Source organism: Rhinatrema bivittatum, chromosome 9 (genome assembly GCF_901001135.1).
Source record: "Rhinatrema bivittatum chromosome 9, aRhiBiv1.1, whole genome shotgun sequence".
Taxonomy (NCBI): Eukaryota; Metazoa; Chordata; class Amphibia; order Gymnophiona; family Rhinatrematidae; genus Rhinatrema; species Rhinatrema bivittatum.
This window is the reverse complement of record NC_042623.1, coordinates 20,764,706-20,785,014: the sequence shown is the minus strand read 5'-3', so window position 1 is coordinate 20,785,014 and position 20,309 is coordinate 20,764,706. Positions and strand designations below refer to the sequence as shown.

The 20,309-nt window shown below is 42.6% G+C and overlaps 1 protein-coding gene across 3 annotated transcripts in view; it reads left to right on the top strand.

The window, feature by feature from the left end:
* PLXNA4 (plexin A4) overlaps nt 1-20,309 on the top strand; it is a 970,847-nt gene that overhangs the window by 496,335 nt on the left and 454,203 nt on the right. The window contains exon 5 of one of the 3 annotated variants that reach the window (XM_029615158.1): nt 1,049-1,812. The exons of the other annotated variants lie outside the window; for them this stretch is intronic. Coding sequence (XP_029471018.1) covers nt 1,049-1,072 — 24 coding nt within the window. The 3' untranslated portion in view covers nt 1,073-1,812. Of the gene's footprint in view, nt 1-1,048; nt 1,813-20,309 lie in introns of those variants that run through there. 3 annotated transcript variants of the gene reach the window in all.

The window sequence follows — 20,309 nt, the reverse complement described above, 5'->3', positions numbered from 1 at the left end:
ATTATAAGCGGATTGTGATAAATTGAAGGAGGATCTTGTGAGACTGGAAAATTGGGCATCCAAATGGCAGATGAAATTTAATATGGATAAGTGCAAGGTGATGCATATAGGGATAAATAATCCTTGCTGTAGTTTCACAATGTTAGGTTCCATATTAGGTGCTACCACCCAGGATAAAGATCTAGGCGTCATAGTGGATAATACATTTAAATCTTCGGTTCAGTGTGCTGCAGCAGTCAAAAAAGCAAACAGAATGTTAGGAATTATTAGGAAGGGAATGGTTAATAAAACGGAAAATGTCATAATGCCTCTATCGTTCCATGGTGAGACCGCACCTTGAATACTGTGTACAGTTCTGGTCGTCGCATCTCAAAAAAATTATAGTTGCACTGCAGAAGGTACAGAGAAGGGTAACCAAAATGATAAGGGGATGGAACAGCTCTCTTATGAGGAAAGGCTGAAGAGGTTAGGGTTGTTCAGCTTGGAGAAGAGACGGCTGAGGGGGGATATGATAGAGGTCTTTAAAATCATGAGAGGTCTTGAACGGGTAGATGTGAATTGGTTATTTACTCTTTCATATCATGGAGTGCCCCCTAGACCTTCTGTTAAGTTAGCAAGTAGCACATTTAAAACTAATCAGAGAAAATTATTTTTTCACTCAACCCACAATTAAGCTCTGGAATTTGTTGCCAGATGATGTGGTTAGTGCAATAACTGGGTTTTAAAAAGATTTGGATAAGTTCTTGGAGGAGAAGGCCATAACTTCTATTAATCAAGTTGACTTGGGGAATAACCACTGCTATTACTGGCATCAGTAGCATGGAACAGACTTAGTTTTGGGGTAATTGCCAGGTACTTGTAGCCTGGATTGGCCTCTGTTGGAAACAGGATGCTGGGCTTGATGGACTCTTGGTCTGACCCAGTATGGGAATGTTCTTATGTTAGAAATAAAAACAAATATGCCAGAAGACTGCATAATACTGTCCATGAAAACAATGTTACCAAACTGTTAAAACCCACCAAAATCAATGTCTTCCTAATCTTACAGATCCATTGCAGGAGTCGGGACTGATTTTCTGGAGCGTGGATTTGTGGGAAGGCCCCTTGAATTCTGGCCGGTCCCGTCTGGAGCCAAATCAAGTCCATATGCGGTCCAGACAATTGGCCAGAGAGAGGCAAAGCTGGGGCTTCTACAAGGTCTCTCCGAAGGTTGCTGCCCCACAATTATTCCTCTGCACGACTCCCACGATATTTGCACTGATCCGTGTAGAACTGTTAAATTTAAAAGGCTTTTGTATAATTTTTGCTGGACTCAAAGCTTTAGGGCAACAAGAACATTTCAAATCCACAAGAGGTTTTCAAATTTAGTTTATTTGGCTTCTTAAAAGTCAAATGTTCCTGTGAGATGCAATATAACTGCCCTCTATCTGTAATAACTTGCATCTCAGTGAATCTCTGACCTGCCCTGACTTATATAATCAAAATACAACATTCCCGAAGCTTCCAGAATGAATGACGTAACTGGCCAAAGACAAAATACCGTATACTGTTGTCATGACAATCTATCCTGTATAGGAAATGCTTGTGAGGACCTCCCTCAACTAAGAATTCTTCTAACCCTGTTCCTCCTCCCACTGTAAACAAGTTCCTGTATCATGCTGGCTTTGATGCACTGTATTCTTCTTGTCTTCTTTTGTTCTTCTCTGTTTATGTAAATAACTTGTAGTCTGGGTTTTGAATAGAGCTAGACTTGGATTCCACTTCTTGGCACCAGGATTCATTCAAATTGGTTTCAGGTCATTGAAACCAGCATCTGCAAGATAAAAGCTTGCATCCAAGACTCAGTTTCTCTGCATTGTAAAGCAAATGTTGTCATTGATGCCTTCCTGTCCTGTAATTATAGGCTTTGCAGAGCTTACAAGTTTCCCAAAATCTTCTGCATCCTTTGAATCTGTGATAGTCAGAAAGTCTCTCAAAGTTCATTCACCTCTGACAGGCTAGTACAGCAGAGGCGTCTGGGTATTCTTAATCAGACATATTCTTCATTTCCCTCTATGGGACACCTTTAATGGATAGGTGTCACATCAATCAGTCTTCGATGCTAAGCCATGACAGAGGAACTTAAAAGTGTAACCTAACCCCTAACCTTGGTATTTATCAGGTGTAGTGCATAGGTGTATGTCCCTCTAGATTCCTAATTAATATGAATGATACTCCCACAAGCATTCACTAGTTAATCAAAAAATAACATCAAAACTAATTTTCACTAGGTAGCTATTAGCTCTATAATGGAGCTATACAGATACCTGCATTATAAAAAGGACCTACTTCATAATAACATGATCACATATGTTATCTTTCAGAATCAAGTAAGTACATAATAGTGGTATAACATGTAAAGATAAGTACACAGAGAGACTAGTATGAAAGTACTATGTTTCTCATATAATACTTGGCATACGGGGTAAATCTTTTCAATGAATACTGTTGTGGTGAACAACTACCCAGGATAATATTCATTAAAATGGCAAACAGGGATATAATCAATGCACCTTACCAGAAAAGTAAAGAAACCAATAACATAGAAGAAAACCAAGAATCTATAGAAAAACTCATACTGTGTTGTGCATACATGATGTAAAAGTGTTGCAAAGCATAAGACATATTCTAGTCATATGCTGTAGTGATGGAAGATCAAATACAAAAGCATATGCATGATAGGCAAAGGCATAGCAAAAGTCTAAAACATCATACTAATTCTGTAGGGTATGTATAGTGCTATCCAGTATTATGACAATAAACTGTAGCAGTGAAAGCACTCACTGTATGGACTGTCCTAATTCACTTATGGCAGTCATATGTCCAAGAGATAATACATCTGTGTATGGCAAGTATTAATTATTAAGGTAGATGATGGCTAGTAATACTGCTTCGTCTTCAGATACTTCTAGGGGAAATGGGGCTAATACCCTTCTCAAATGATGGTAAGCCTAAATATATTGGGGATATTCATAAAAATAAATGAAAGCTAACTCTGTGAGAAAGTCTTTAACATATTATGTGAACTACTTTGCAGAATTGATAAACCATCAGTGTAAGATTTTACACAGGGAAGGAAGGAATGTCATATAAATAAAAGACAGAAATAAGGAAAATTATATCTTCCCCTTTGGAATCCTAAATAGAAACCAACTAGCTTATAAGTCACCGATAGAGTTTATAGTGAAAGGGCCAAGATAAGAAGAAAAGAACAATGAGCAATTAATATGCCGAAAGATATAGTAATAGAATGTTGCAGATCCCTATAGCAGAGCTCCTCATGTGTAAGGTCAGTATTTGTTTCAAGGAGAACAGTCTCATAATAAGCATCACAGGCTACACTAGTAAGAAATCTTTGTGTAGAAAGTAAAACAGTCATTAGGCAAAATCTAGTAAATAGAGTCATACAAAAAGATATTCAAAGAAGGGTTCAGCGAAAACATTAGAATAAGAGATAGAATATTGAGATATTAAAGATCAGCAAAGTGATTATCCTAAGTGCAAGCTGCAAAACAAAAGAATAGAAATAGCTTATAACTTAGGCTGGTGTGGAAGAGAAATATAAAGAGATCTCCCTCTTGAACCCTGAATTATCATATTTGAATCACAATGAAACACATCACCCTCTATGTGATCAAAGCAGCTTCCATAGATAAAGATAGAAAAACCTAGTACATACACATTTAACTGATTCAGCATATAAGTATTATAAAATCTAAGACTGGAAAATATTACTTAACTTGGAACATACAAACTAATAAAAACAGCATCACTTCAAATAATATTATTAACTTGAACACCTAAGTGCTGACAGAGAATGAAAGAACCTAAATTCTGCATAAAGTCATTCCCACAAAACATAGAAAAAAGCAAATATCAGGTATAAATTGTAAGCCTTGCAGTCCATATAATATGTAAGAAAGTCTGCGACCAAGAATTTCTGCATTCAGTGCGTATATAGTTCTTTTAGTAGGATTCAGTGATGATGTCAAGGCAGAATCTCTTAGCTCCTTAGATTAGATGCATGTGTATGAAGTCAAACCTAAATAAAAGTGCAACAAATCCGATTAAGTAGTAAGAAAATACTTTTATGTCACGTACTCCCTATATTTAATTTGCCAAATAATCCCCACATTATTTCAAAACATCATGCAATGGTCCAGACCACAAACATCAATACTCAGACTTTACATTAAAACATATATGTCACAGAACTGACTACATAATGCATGCATTCATTCATTCCTCCTTGTACACATGTAACATAGAACAGACAACATGACAAACTTTTGAGCTCAAAAAGAAAAACGTATTTTAAAATATAAAAGAATTGGATCGATCCACAAAAGAAAACAAAAACTCAGGATTAAAAATAGAATAGATCTATTCAAAAATTGAAAAGGAATCAAACTGGAATAAACTGCATTCTTCATCTCCCATAGATCAGAGACAGATGCGCTTTGTGCTTTGGTACCCTGGAAAGAAATCTAATATATAACAGTTAATATAATGATTAAAATTAAATTTAAAAATGACATTACAGGTTCCTTAAAAGTCAAACTGCTATTATACCTTAATTCAGCAAAAAGCAGTCATAAAGCTACTTTCCTTTCTATGATGGTCCACCCCTAGGAGGCGCTGTCCCCTGTGATAAGAGCTACTTCCTTTTACAAATCTAAAACCTTTTTGTTTTCCTATGCTTGTAAACTCCTAACTCACCTTCTAAATGAAAAACTTAAAACAAACAACTTTGCACTTAATTAGAAGTCATTCTATTTCCATCCAATATGCATATGTTCCACAAAGTTCTTACTACCAAATCCTGTAAATACCCTAAATAGAAATACGAATCATTTCCAAAAGCACAGACCTATCAGCTAGGAGTCTGGAAGTCTGCAAAATAAAAGGATGGCACATATTAATATGCATTAACCAAAAGTTTTTCTTACTGGCATATAAATAGATAATAGGCATTGCTGCTTAACTCTCTGCTGTTCACCGTCTCACAATCTTTCTCCTTTACATATCATCTAACCAGTCCACAATACAAACATGTAATACCTGAACTCCCATCAAAATAAACCACCTAATTCATTTCCTTTCTTCTAAAAGTTAGCAGCTACTGAGGTATAATCAAAACTGAGAACTAACGTACTTAACACATACTGCCATAGCACTTTACCTACCTACACCAACATAAAAGAATTCTCTTCCCTCTTTAACATTACGTCATCTCTCATCACTAATATTCACTTTCCCCATACTTTCAACACAAATTTCTGTTTTCACATTAAACAGATCAATTCATTAGTCCCTCTTCTATCACCTGTGCACTCAGTCCTATAACATACTTAAACCTCAAACCTCTCAGCAGAACTGTAAAATCCATTTTAAAAGTGACTCACTCCCAGATTTTTTTTTTTCTTTCTTTCTTCTCAAACACATTCCTAAGGGGGGGTTTCACCTCCTCTCCTGCCAAACAACTGTTACACTCAATGAATAGGTTTGTTAAGTGATAAAACACTTAAACAGATCATTTCATTAAAATGGAGTCGCTCTCTTGTAGTATATCTATAGATTGTTTTCCTGTTCTATCTCTCTGCCTATACCCCTGACCAAAGAAAAAACAATACATCCCTCTCCAATGATACATCAAATCTAATTATGAATGGCTTTAAATAAACACAGGTTCATGCTTTCGTTCTTACCAAATGAAATAACACACCCTTCACAATAAACTCTCGTTAAGCACACAATTCTAAAAACTTAGATGCCAATATGAGCATCTCTGCATTAATGGTGGGAAATAAAACCAAAAACTAAGAGGAACAGATAAGTAAAATATGTAAAACTACCTGAGCAAACTGGATGGACGACTTGTGCTCCTTCTGCCAGCATTGCTAAATCCTTGAAGCCAGCCAAGGCTGATGAAAAACAACATAGCACGGAAAGATTCCTTTCTCTGTTTAATGAACTGCAGCAATTAATTCAAATGTCCCTATATACCACACTGCCAGCAGTTCACTAATGTCCAGATTTAAGTTCAACTACAATCACTAAACTTTTCTTATAAGGAACCATTTTACACAAAATCTTAACTTATATAAATAGATGCACACAGACAAAAATATGCTTCCTTGTTAAAGCTAATCAAAGAAGGAAAAGAAAGAAATTAACCACATGTAACCTGCTGTAAAAGATTAAAGCCATTAGCACCTTCCTGTAAGAACAACAACCAGATTTTGGAAATATTCCACTAAACAAAAACTCCTTCTCATATTAATTATAACTTTCAACTTACCAATTGTAACTTATTCCCTCTTTCTCCTTCTGAATCTACACACTCACAACCAGCCGCTCCCCAGGTGTAAAGTGAAAGTGAAACTACTGCCGAGCCCAAGCCATGTGGTCTGAGGACAAAAGACCCCAGACTGACTAGTGCTGGGTACCCCTCTGTTTTTTCAACTGTTCAATCTGATTTTAATCAAATCATCAACTCATGTCCTGTCTCCCTAACATATATTAAAGAACATTTTGCAAAAAGTATTCTAACCCCGATGTAACACACAATCTATATACACTATACAACAAATAAAATAAAATAAAATAAAAACATTGATACTTACAGATTTTTCCTCTTTTTTTTTTTTTTCTTCTTGTTACATACTCACAAAATGGATCCAACTTCATTCCACATCTGCTCTGAACTCATAATTCTCCGGGATAAGCCTCCAGTCTACCTGGGTAACTCAATCTTTGAATGACCAGCCAATTAACCATTCAAGAACCTAGTATACTTTCGTCCGCCAAAAGTAATACTACAGCTTATTAATAATTAATAATTATAATAACAACAGCTATTAGAGTCCCATCTGGGGTGCCAAATGTATCATTTTTGCTGGACTCAAAGCTTTAGGGCAACAAGAACATTTCAAATCCACAAGAGGTTTTCAAATTTAGTTTATTTGGCTTCTTAAAAGTCAAATGTTCCTGTGAGATGCAATATAACTGCCCTCTATCTGTAATAACTTGCATCTCAGTGAATCTCTGACCTGCCCTGACTTATATAATCAAAATACAACATTCCCGAAGCTTCCAGAATGAATGACGTAACTGGCCAAAGACAAAATACCGTATACTGTTGTCATGACAATCTATCCTGTATAGGAAATGCTTGTGAGGACCTCCCTCAACTAAGAATTCTTCTAACCCTGTTCCTCCTCCCACTGTAAACAAGTTCCTGTATCATGCTGGCTTTGATGCACTGTATTCTTCTCTTTCGAAACCTTTCTTTGCTAAGGTGTCCTTAGCACCTCTTCGGACATAGAAAGCTAGAGTGGAGTACAGAAACCACCTGTTCATTGGAGGGAAAACTTTACGAAAGGCCACTCTCTTACTTAGGGGCAATGTGGTGGCAGTGATCATTTCGCAAAGCTTGCAGGCAGCTTTTATCTGCAGCGTTGGCCAAAACCATGAAAGCAAAACGGTGAGGGTGGTTCTGCCTTGCTTATTGTCCCACAGGACATTTTCACCTGCTTTATGCGTGGATATTCTTTAAAGACAAACTTACACGGGCAGTCTTGATTTCTTCAGAACTATCCGCGTCCAGTGCCTTCCCCGACCCAATCCTGTCCCCCCAGGACGCCCCCCCAGAGACGTGCCTCCAAAAAACGTCCGCGTGGCTGACGTCCGCAGGGGCGCCTTTACTGCCTATGGGGTTTGCAAAGCTGATTGATACGGGCAAGACAGCATTTTACTTGCAGACATGGCTTTGATTATTGCCCTCTGTCCGAGACGGTTTGCAGTTGGGGTGGAAAATGACAAAGGAGAAGCAGGAAGAAAAGTGAAGGCGAGGCCAATATTACAGTTTTCTGGTATTAGGTTCTTCTTTATATTTTTCGAACAGCCTTGTACTGAAGACAAAAAGCTAAACCGCACCCACTCCCACAGTGGTTTATTTTTTTAAAATTCACTAAAACCGCTTTAAACAAAACCCCCACTCCTGAAAAGTTTCTTCTTAAAAAATGCAGTACGGTATTTATAGCTTCAGAACAGGCAGTGTGCTCCATACAATGTTCCTTCATGCAGTCCCAGAACAAAAGTGAAGCACAATAAATATGCATGAGAAAAATCTGCATCCACGGAGACCCTGCATATGCAAATTTAGCTCATGCATATTGACTTGGATGTCCTGAACCCCTGGCTGGCGGAAGGGTCGCTGGGACAGGTTCGGGAGGCAGGCAGGCACGGTAAGAGGGGCAGAAAGGAGCCGCCGCTGTGCCAGAAGTGCTGAGGTTTGCTTGCCCCTCTTATGGAAATGGCGTCTTGTTTGGTAGGAGTCGTCTTGAGCAGCACCCGTGAATGTGTATGAGAGCAGAACAAGTGTTCACAGCATCCTAAGAGCAGTAGTGACCGAAATAATGACCCGGGCCAGATTTCTACTCTCTTTACAGGGCAATTTTAAGAAGCCGCTTACCCGGGTAAATTGCTGGTCTGACGTTGTGCCCACCCTTTCCCCCAGTAAACGTGTGCCCAGTGAGCAACATTCACCCACAGAAAAATTCGGCGTTGCTCTGGGGGCAGCGACCACGCGCGCAGTTGTGCATGTCTGAAAGAACGCGCTTCAGCACGAAGGGAGAAGAAGCAGGTGGTGGAAACCTCGGTGGCTGCATCCCCCCTCCCCCACCAGGTGCCTGCTTTCCCTTTTGAGAACTGCTGCAAAGCCTGCAGATTCTGCGAGCACGCGGGCTCTTCTGGAAATGGCCTCCTTAGCGTCTGCTGCGTGACCCGCTAGCGGCGAGTCTGCGGCGGGCTGTGGGAAGAGCCGTTCTGAGCTGCCCACATCACATCGCTGGTGGTTTTCACAGAGCGCAAAGTCCACGAGAGGTTTATCCACGGACTCTGCACCGATCTTCAAAGTGAAAGCACCCGTGCACGTTCGCTTTGAAAATAACCCCAGGCATTTACACCCGGTGACTTTCCCAGAGAAATCTGCGTGCGTGCTTTTAAAAATTGAAAATTATGCACAGACCTCAGAACCCCTTCCTAAAGCTCTCCAGTATGCAGGTAAAAATACATGGATGTGGGGCAGGTAGTTTCATAAAACCCGCACTTGCATGGGGAAAAGATTGCTTCACCCACAGAAGCAGCTTTTAAAACCGCCCTCCCTGTGCACGGAGATTTGACTCGGGCTTCTCAGTGTCCCTCTGATGATAAAAGCCAATGACACCCCCTGGAGCGCCTCGTGATGTCTGAGCAGTTTAATGCAGTGGGTGCCTGAAGAGGCACAGAGAGGCCTGGTGTTCAGGCTCTCCACGAGGAATATGCCTGAGAGAGGCTTGCGTGCACAGCAGAGTATCCCGCTGAAAATCAGACCCGCGGGCTTCGTACCCTGCTGTTCTTGTGGGCTGGGCTCCGCCAGGAAAAGTACGCAGGGAGATTCGAAAATCAAAATCTCCGCAGGTCCTCTAACTGCCCCCCTGCCCTCGGGAGCTCCCTTTTTACCCGGCGGGTAAAAGCAGAGCTCCGTTGCACCTGCAGTATGGCTGGGCAGTTCCCAAAGGCTCGTTTTGTGTGGGTAAGCAGACTTCTACCTCACAGGGCCTACGTTTCAAAGGCATTTCCATGCAGAAGCCCTGCGTTCACGTGCATTAATGTAAACGTCTGCACGCGCTCTCATGCAAGCTGCAGAGATTCTGCATTCTGGGGGGGTGGAGTTAGAACTCGCACATAAATTAATCCCAAGAGGAGGTGCGGCTTTACACGGGTTAATCTGTGCACGCACGCAGGCTCTTACGTGCAGAGTGTCGTTCGCTTTGAAAATTCGGAATAGAGTCTGTATGTGAAAAACGCTGGCAGACTTTACCACTCCGCGGTAGAGCACGGTATATCCCTATGGGTAGCACATTAATATGTTTTATTTCCCGCTTGCAACAAGCCATTTGTGCTAAGCGGGTTACAATACACAAAATGTATAATAAATCAAAACACACACATTTGAAATAAAATCATGATCAATTAAAACTACTACAGTAAAAGACATGAAATAGAAAGCAAACACTATGCACAGTTGTCAGTAAACAGGTAGGCTTTTACCTGTTTATGGGAAATGTATGGATTACCAAAGTTTTATATATGGGTTGTGTTGGAATGAGGCCGCTATCCCAATGTTCCAGCTTCCCCAGGTGGTTTCACATAGACTCAGTTTAGCGGCCTGTTCAGATGCACAACGCAGTGGGGAAACACAGCATTGCAGAGGTTTGCCTGCTGTCAGGTAATCCCATCCTAGGATTTAAAGCACGGAATAGTAAATTGCTAGGGATTATCCGGTGGGAGCAAAGGGAGAATCCCATGGTTAGCAAACCCTATGGCGCACCATGTACATAAATACTTGCTTCTCACAGAATAATGCTGGATTTATGGAAAAGAAAAATGATCGAAAATAGTTTTCTGATCTAAACTTATTTGACCTATATTATCAGCCTGTAGGTGACGGCAGAAAAAGGCTACTTACTCTATTCCAGCCAAGGATATATCACAGCTTCCTGCCATGCAGTTAGATATCCAAGAAAGATGTTGTCATCGTCCTGCATATATTCATCTTCCTAGGTAGCCGAGCATGCAGGATCCCCTTGATAGTTCATAACCAGCACTTTTCTGAGCACTGTGCATGGGCACTTTCAGCCCACATTCGTCGTTTCCCTTCAAAAACCAGCAGCCGCAGCGCGCACACGTGAAATGCAGTCATGTATGTTGCACCTGCTGTGCGTGTGTGTGTGTGTGGTGGGGGCAGCCAAGCAAGAACCAAATAGCACAGGCTCATTGGAAAGGCGTGCGAGCTCCAGCCCTTTGCTCTGCCAACAGCTAGGGCCATGCCCGCCTCTCCAGTCTGTGCCAGGAATGGCTGCAGTTCTCCACTGCCATGAAACAGGATTTCCACGCTGTGGCGGCAGATAAGTAGACCCTAAGGCTCATGCAGCCTGCCCAATTTATTTCCTATTGCGAGGTCATAAACCCAAGGTGCTAAGTATGCAGGTCCTATATTTTGCATGACTTTGATTTAAAAAAAAAAAAAAAGTTTACTTTGCATAGGTCGGGAGGCCTGAGAAGCAGAGTTTTTTGTGGTTCTTGGGGCAGGGATATTAAGTTTTTCCCTAGGTGAACCTTACAGCTTTGCGCCCCCTCTCCCCATCACGCCCTCCCCACACTGTAACATATAAACAGATATTTTACATGAAAGGGGACAGTCAAAGTACATTCTTCTGAGGTAAAAGTATCTCTTATGATATGTATATTATATTCATATACACTGCTCTGGTGCCAATCAGAAAACCCTTCAAATTAAGTCACTTGGAGCCTTGTAATGCATATTGGATGTGGGCTTGGCCCTCAGAAATCCCTGAGTAAACTGAATTACAATTACAATATATTAAACCTCCCACACTAAAACAGCACTAATTGCTAGCACTCAAATAGTAGCAGCCCTGCCTGTGAAAAGGCAGCAGTATAAATATTACCCCAGGCCCTAAAACCCCTCCTATTAGGAAAACAGAAGAAGCCAGGCTGCTATGGATCCCAGCAGAATCCCTCACCTCAGTCACTCATGCAGAACACAGACCGGCCCTTAACCAAATAAAGCATTAAATAGAAATGTGCAAAAACTGAACTGGAAACCCAAGAAGCCAGATGCAACGATGGAAAAACGGAAATGGTACCATTTCTCAAAAACATAAACCAATAATAATAGTAAAACTATACTAATAAAAAGAATATGTCAAAAGAGCTGACAAATAAAATAAAGCCCAGTAATTAAAAACGCATGTAAAAATTTGCCAAAAGCTAGTAAAATAATTCAAAACAGCAGATACATCAAATCACACGCACTAATTAAAATTAATACAGATAAAAAATTCCCCATTTCTTCATAGCTGGGAACGTTTGATTTCCAGATGACCTGAGATTGATTAGCACGGGGGCTTGTTGCCCACAAACTAAACTTCTCCTCTCTCTCATACAACACACACAAACACACAGCCCCTCTCTCACACACTCCGTCATGCACACATACTGCCTCTCTCAGCAGCTTCCTCCTTCACTCCCGACCACCAACAGGACTGTTTCTCCTGCTGTCAGCTGCCTGGGCAACTCTGCTGCTCCTCCTGACAAACCTCAGATGCTGTGCATTGCTCTTTCAGTTCATGATGGGGTAGCCCGCAGAGCCCGCCCGCTCCAGGGGGCTTCCCGCAAGCTCGATAAACTTGAAGCGTGTGATCACGACATTGGCTGGGAAGATTGAGGTCCCTGGAATGGCAGTAAGAAGTGGTTTTGATCTTTGCCAGGAGCAGCTGGTCCCACCATGAAAGACTGCAGCACTTTGCTTAGGGAGGCACCTAGCCCTGAAGAAGCCCTGAATCCTGAAGCACAGAGGAGGGAGGTGGCTGCAGCTCGATTCAGACTCCCAGCTGCTTCACTGTGGGCAGAGAAAGCGGCTTCCTTTGCAAGAAGAAGGGGGCCTTGGCTTGAAGGGCAGCCCAGTTTTAACTTTTCCCCACTTCTCCAGTGCTTTAAGAGAGCCCCGTTCTATATCGTTTTATCCTAGGCACGCGGAGGGTAGCTTTCAGAGGGATCCGGCCACCCAACCATGGAATCAGGTGGCTCACCCCCTTTGTGAAGATTACCCTGCCACCGAGCGGTTAGATACAGCCACCTACTTTCACTGTGGGGCTATGTTTTAGGCACTCAACTCATGCTTAGGTGTGCCCAGGGGCGTAACTTGGTCGGAGGAGAAAGCTGCACGTGCAAATATGTGCGTGCAGTTCCCCTGGCCTGGCTCCATCGTCAGAAATAGCAGGGGAAGGCATGGGGTAACCTTTGTAACCCACTTAGATCTTTAGTGAATTTTCCGAGGTGAAATTCTGCTGAAGGTACTTGGGGTACTTTCTCACTCTGAGGCTTAGTGTAAGAGACATTTCACTCGGGAATGCCATGTCTAGACCATCGTTTCCCAGCCCAACGACCAATGGATGAGTAGCCATGACCTGGAATTGCACATACTGGATTTCCAATGCATGCAGATCTATCTTGTGCATCTTCACTGAAAACCAGAGTACTTGCATGTGCCTGCAGGACGGGACATGGCCCACCTACTGTAGCAACAGCTCACTGCAACCAAGTAGAGCGTGAAAAGGATGGGATTGTTTCAGCTAGGGGTGAGCTCCAGCTCCCTTCCGGGGCGTACTCTGACAGCTCCTACACTTTGGGCAAGGAGCTACAAATCTGGACATTTTTAGTTCAATCTCCCTGTCAACCGCTCTCTGTGTGACCTCGAACGACTCCTCAAACTTGACTTGTAGGCTGTATGAGGCAGGAGCATGCAATGTCCTGAATTATTTTATAACAGCACGGTGGTGCTATATAATTGGGAAATATTTTGTAGCATTTCTCTGATTACCTCCTGTTTTTTTTTTTTTCTCTTCCGAGGTGAATGGCAAGGCATCTAGGCCCATTCACAGCTTGGCATCTCGCATTCGGTCATTTTAAACCCTTTCATAGCTAATTTGCGACTTGTCGCAGTGCAAAGACCCTCGTCATGCCCCATATCGATCACTGCACTTGATTAGTCAGTTAATTGAATAGCACTGCTTTCTAATATAATTAAAACAAGATAAGCACGTTTAGTTCCACACCGTGCCTTCAGTAGTAATTTAGAGACCTCTGATTAAAAATGCAGTAGCCTGGTATAATTTATGAACTGGATGCCACTTACCGGTGTGAGTGGGGACTTTTCATGGCGTCACTCGGCACTCGGCTTGAAGTTCCTATCGCTTGCTCTTTTGCAGTGCATCGCGGAGTGAGTTCTGGAATTCCAGAAGAGGCATGGAGCAGTCAGGCCCGAGTTGTGTTCACATAGCTTGTTTTTCCTTCTGAGATCTGTTTTTTTGTCCTGTATCATTTTCCTGACTGTCTGCTGACACTTTTTAAAGACGGCAAATTTCAAGCTTAACTGGAACAGAACTCTGTCTGCATTAGCGGCAGTACATGTTTGGCAATCTCACCCCACCCTGGCACATACCCACCTCAGAGATCCCTCCTGCCCCAGCAGAAGCCCCTCCCCCCACCCTGGTTAGCAAGCCCAACTTCCCTGTCTTTAAACTCGCCCCCATGTGACTTCCAAAAGACTCCTGCCTCCCCCCAACCCCTCCCCAGGCTGGAACGTGCCACAGCCCATTAATATTTTTTATGTCATCAGTCTGCATTAACTGTGTTAACGTTAACATGGATTAACTCACTGGAGTGCGTTAAGTAACTCAATGTTGCCCTGTCCCTAATTTTGTGGATCTGATTTAATACCAAATTTAAGCTTGCTCTAGATTAAGATGATATCAGATATTTTTTCAGATTCTATTTTGCTGCGTGCTTAAATCTCTAAATGTTTTCCGATTTGTTGCAGTGCTTACCGCCCTCTTTACAGATATTGACTGATGTAAGAAAATTGAAAACTAAATACAATAATTAACACAGTGCTAATGCACGCGTTGCGCAGTTTAGTACGCCGGCCCGTAAACGTTGCAATAGGCTGGCAGGCATCTATTCTGCAAAACTTTCAGGCATGTGAAAAATTGTGAACAGGAGCAAATCACTGGGAGACAGAACCAAATACCCTGCTAAGCTGGACAAATATCTTGCTTTCAGCATGAGGGCTGAATGTATTCATCCATTTCTTTGGTAGTTGTACAGAATAGTGACCTCAAGAAATAATCCTGGAACCAGGTCTGTTTTACCTAAAGCACGAACTCTTCCACTCTTCATTAAAACACCCTTGCCAGGATGTAAATTCCTTCCTAGAGTAGATGGCCTACTGCAGGGCTTCCCAAAACTGTCCTGGGGACCTGCTGGACATTCACGAGGAGTATGAATGGGATAAATTGGCATTTACTCAGTCCCCAGTGCACATTGCTTCTGGATATCCTGAAAACCTGAGCTGGTTATGGGGGTCCCCAATAACATAGAAACATAGAAATGACGGCAGAAAAGGACCAAACGGTCCATCCAGTCTGACCAGCAAGCTTATGGGTAGTATCTACTGTGCCAAATAAGTCACCCCTATACTTATCAGTTTCCCAGACCATCAAAGTCAGGGCCCTTGTTGGTTGTTGTCTGAGTCTAATTCCCCATTACCTCTTGCCTTTGAAGCAGAGAGCAATGTTGGAGTTGCATCAAAAGTATCAGGCTTATTGGTTAAGGGTAGTAACCGCCGAATCAGCAAATTACCCCCATGCTTATTTGTTTTCCCAAACCGTACAGTTCACTGTCCTTGTTGGTTTCTGTCTGAATCTAATTCCCATTTTCTTCTTTTCCCCCCCATTGTTGAAGCAGAGGGCAATAATGGAGTTGCATCAACAGTATGAAGGCTTCTTGGTTAAGGGTAGTAACCACTACACCAAAAAGTTACCCCCATGCACCCTTTTCTTCATTTCCATCCTCTAGCCTTTAGGGATCCACCGTGTTTATCCCATGCCCCTTTGAAATCTTTTAACGTTTTTGTCTTCACCACCTCCTCTAGAAGGGCATTCCAGGCATCCACCACCTTCTCCATGAAGAAAAATTTCATGATGTTCGTTCTGAGTTGTCCTCCCTGGAGTTTCATTTTGTGACCCCTAGTTCTACTGATTTCTTTCCAACTGAAAAGGTTTGTCGTTGATTGTGCATCATTAAAACCTTTCAGGTATCTGAAGGTCTGTATCATATCTCCCCTGCACCTCCTCTCCTTCAGGGTATATATATTTAGGTCCTTCAACTTCTCCTCATAAGTCATTTGATGGAGACCCCTCACCATTTTTGTCGCTCTTCTCTGGACTGCCTCCATCCTGTCTCCGTCCCTTTTGAGATATGGTCTCCAGAACTGTACTCCAGGTGAGGCCTCACCAAGGACCTGTACAAGGGGATTATCACTTTTTTCTTCCTGGTTATTCCTCTCTCAATGTAGCCCAGCATTCTTCTAGTTTTAGCTATTGCCTTATCACATTGCTTTGCTGTCTTCAGACCGTTAGACACTATCAGCCCAAGGTCCCTCTCTTGCTCCGTGCACAATAGCCCTTCACCCCCATCACATACAGCTCTTTTGGACTACCACACCCCAGATGCATGACTCTGCACTTCTTGGCATTGAATCCCAGCTGCCATATCTTCAACCACCTTTCAAGCTTCCGTAAATCACATCTCATTCTCTCTATTCTTTCCAGCGTGTGCATTCTGTTGCAGATCGTAGTATCATCTGCAAATAGATAAACTTTACCTTCTATCCCTTCCACAGTATTGCTCACAAAGATATTGAACAGAACCAGTCCCAACACCGATCCCTGTGGCACGCCACTTAACACCGCTCTCTCTTCAGAGTAGGTTCCATTTACCATCACAAGCCGTCTTGTATCTGTCAACCAGTTTGTAATCCATTCCACCAACTTGACGCTTACTCCCAACCTTCTAATTTTATTCACGAGTCTTCTGTGTGGGCCCGTATCAAAAGCTTTACTAAAATCCAAGTAAATCACATAGAGTGTGCTTCCTTGATCCAATTCTCTAGTTGCTCAATCAAAAAAATCAATCAGATTCGTCTGACTGGAACTTCCCCTGGTGAATCCATGCTGTCTTGGGTCCAGCAATCCTTCTGACTGTAGATAGTTCACTATCCTTTCCTTCAGCAGAGTCTCCATTAATTTTCCCACCACCGAGGTGAGGCTAACCAGTATGAAGTTTCCAGCCTCCTCTCTGCTCCCACGCTTGTGAAGCGGGACCACCGTCGCTCTTCTCCAATCACTCAGCACCACTCCCATTTCTAGGGATCTATTGAACAGGTCTTGCAGCGGACCCGCCAGCACATCTCTGAGCTCCCTCAGTATCCTGGGATGAACCTCATCAGGCCCCATGGCTTTGTCCACTTTCAGTTTTCCTAGCTCTTCCCATACATTCTTTTCTGTAAACGGAGATTAGTCTACTCTACCCCTATCCACAGTCTTGTTAACTAGCGACGGTCCTTCTCCAGGATCTTTAGTGAACACCGAACTGAAGTATTTGTTTAATATTTCCGCCATTTCTTTGTCTGTCTCCACACATTGATCCCTGTCACCTTTCAATTTTGCTATTCCTTTTCAGACCTTTTTCCTTTCTCTGCTGTATCTGAAAAATGTTTTGTCACCTCGCTTTACCTCTTTGACCATCCTTTCTTCTGCTTGACTTTTTTCTTTCTTGATTGCTTTCTTCGTCTCCCTCAGTTTCATCAGATATTCTTCCCTGTGTTCCTCCTTTTGGGATCCTTAATATTTCTTGAACGCTGTGTTTTTTGCTTTTATTGTGTCAGCTACCTCCTTTGAGAATCAGATCGGTTTCTTATTTCTCTAATTTTTGTTTACTTTTCTAACATAGGAGGGTTTTTTTAGTACAGAGCAGCTATATTTTTATACCTTGATGCCTAGACCCCCATGCACTTCATTTGTCTTTTGACATCTTAGCTCTTCTGTGCTCCATTCCTCCATCCTTAAAGCAACAATGATACCAAATGATAATTGAACATAATCCATTCAGCAGCTAGACCAAACAAAATCATTAACGTTCCACAAAATAAATGTTTGGAGGTGTTTTACATTTTTTTTTTTTTTTTACAGTTTAGGGGATTTTTTGGGTACCCCAGTTTCCTGCTCCTTTCAGCTTTGAGTGCAATCAAGTTAAGGGCTAGGGTCTGGCCCCATGAGCTTTCATTCTCAAGGTCCCGGGGATTTACTTCCCCTATCTTATATCTCCTCCCCACATGCTTTAGTCATTGCAGTGAGAGTCCTAAGCCAGGGGCCATGCACCAAGGCTCCTTCCAGAATCCTGTAACCAGTGGCCCTAAATCCAGACCTTGTGTGTCACTCTTGTTTCACTCATTCCCACCCCAACACAGATGGGCTGGAAACGCCTTTCCGCAGCATCCCGAGAAGCACAAGACACGAACTGGTAATCGAAGCTAAGATGGCACCGAGCCATCAGACCAGCTCCATATTTGAGATTTTTGAAAGATCTTCCCATTTAGCAGCTCTGACCAGGGACCACGGTGGCTCCAGGTGTATTGGAGTGCCGCTGTGCTGATCATCATCAGGAACCTATGCTAATGAGCCTCCTCAACCCCTCAATATAAAGTATGAATGTAGCATGAACGGCCAGAAAAATAAAGGTGACCATGGTAAGGAAGCAGGGAAATGGAGGGGCATAGTATGTGGCGCATGGCTCTTAGTTCTCCCAAAATGTAAATAAAAAAAAAAAAAACATAACATACAACATGAGTAAATTCAGAAATACATTGCAATGAATTGCTACTGGCAATGGGGTTTTTTTCCCCAGGTAGTTTAATCCTCCTGTTTTGGCCATAATCATAGTAACTCAGTGACATAGAAATGACGGCAGAAAAGGACCAAATGGTCCACTCTGTCTCCCCAGCAAGCTTCTCATTGTAATATCTCCCGCGCCGAGTAGGTCACCCCCAGGTTCCTCTGAAGGGTAGTCCGTGCAGTTACCCCCAGTCCTTATGATAAGGCTAAAAATATTTGCAATCAAAAACCAAGCAACTGTGAAACTCATAAAAAATGTCTGCTTGCAACATTTTTACTGGGTGAGGAGCCTTACAGAAAATTCCAGCAATGCTGACGTGCTTTGCTTTTGGACTTGGCCGTAGAAGCAGTCCTGTCATTTTTCCCTGTGCCCCCAGACCGTAAAAGTCAGGGTTGTCATCTGAATCCAATTCACCTTTCCTCTCCCCCTGCCGTCAAAAGCGGAAAATAGCATTGCAGTTGCGTCAGAAGTATCAAGGCTTCTTGGTTGAAGGTAGTAATCCCCATGCTGCTTCGTTTCTGTCCTCTAGCCCTTAGGTATCCTCAGTGTTTATCCCATGCCACTTTGAATTCTTTCACTGTTGTCTTCACCACCTCCTCTGAAAGGACATTCCAGGCATCCACCACCCTCTCTGTGAAGAAATATTTCCTGTCAATGGTTCAGAGGTGTCCCCTCTGAAGTTTCATTTCGTGACTACTGTTTCTTTTCCAACGTCATCACCTTCCTGATGGAGGTGGGTAGTAGGAGGTTAATCTATCAAATTCTACATGTACTTAATCTCAGCCCATAGCATAGACCAGTGATGGTGAACTCCAGTCCTCGAGGGCCACAAACAGGCCAGGTTTTCAGGATATCCACAATGAAATATGCATGAGATAGCGCAGAGGCCGTGCATGCAAATCTTTCTCATGCATATTCATTGCAGATATCCTCAACACCTGGCCTGTTTGTGGCACTCGAGGACTGGAGTTCGCCATCACTGCCTTAGACCCTACATTTGGATCTCAGCCAAAAAGAAGCCGAGAGCGATGCTCCAGTTTATCTGATCTGAAGCAAAGCCGGAGTATCTGCTGTCACTGATCAGATAAGCACGATGTATTCTGAAACATACAAATAATTTTGTGCAAGACAGACATTCCTTGACATGTGATTACCCGACTTATTGTTTAAGGAACAGAAAAGCAATCCATCATCTTCCCACTTAGAATGGATACATCTAGGTTTCTCGCCTGTGCACCTTCGCAGTTTCTCATAGCCTAAAAAAAAAAAAAAATCTGAGAATGAGATCTGAGAGCCCATCCCATGCAGGATCTTGGATTCCACAGTATTCGGATGCAGCACGACACAGATGAGCATGAAAAAGGTGAAAACCTTTGTAATTGTTTTGGCTGAATGGAAGAGTTTTCCTGTATTGTTCTCTTTGTCCTTTTCAAGGATGCTAGGGGAGAAGGCAGTGCAGCACAGATCACTTGCTGCAAACTCTTTGTATTCCGCTGTAATTATTGGCAGTAAATGTCTTTCTGTCAAGCTCGGTCTGATGGTCTTACGGTGCTATGGGCCAGATGCAGTAAGCACGCTTCCCGGAGAAATGAGACAGGAAAATTCCTTTAGTACCCTCGGCCCATTATCAGGACAAATGTCAGAGCACTTTAGTTGGGTAAATAGTGATTTATGTGTACAAAACTGCCCTCCCTTGGTGCAGCTAAAAGCCCAGGTGTTGCACCACAACGTTCTTACTCTTAGCCACATTGCAAAGCTAAAGTCTCTGGGTAGAAAGCACTCACACGGGCCGAGGCCTAGCGCAGACGTTTACAGACGGTTGGGGCATGCGGTTAGGAGGCGTAGACTAGCACCCGATGCAATAAGGAGATCAGCGCGCCCAAACACACCTAGCGCCCATCACATGT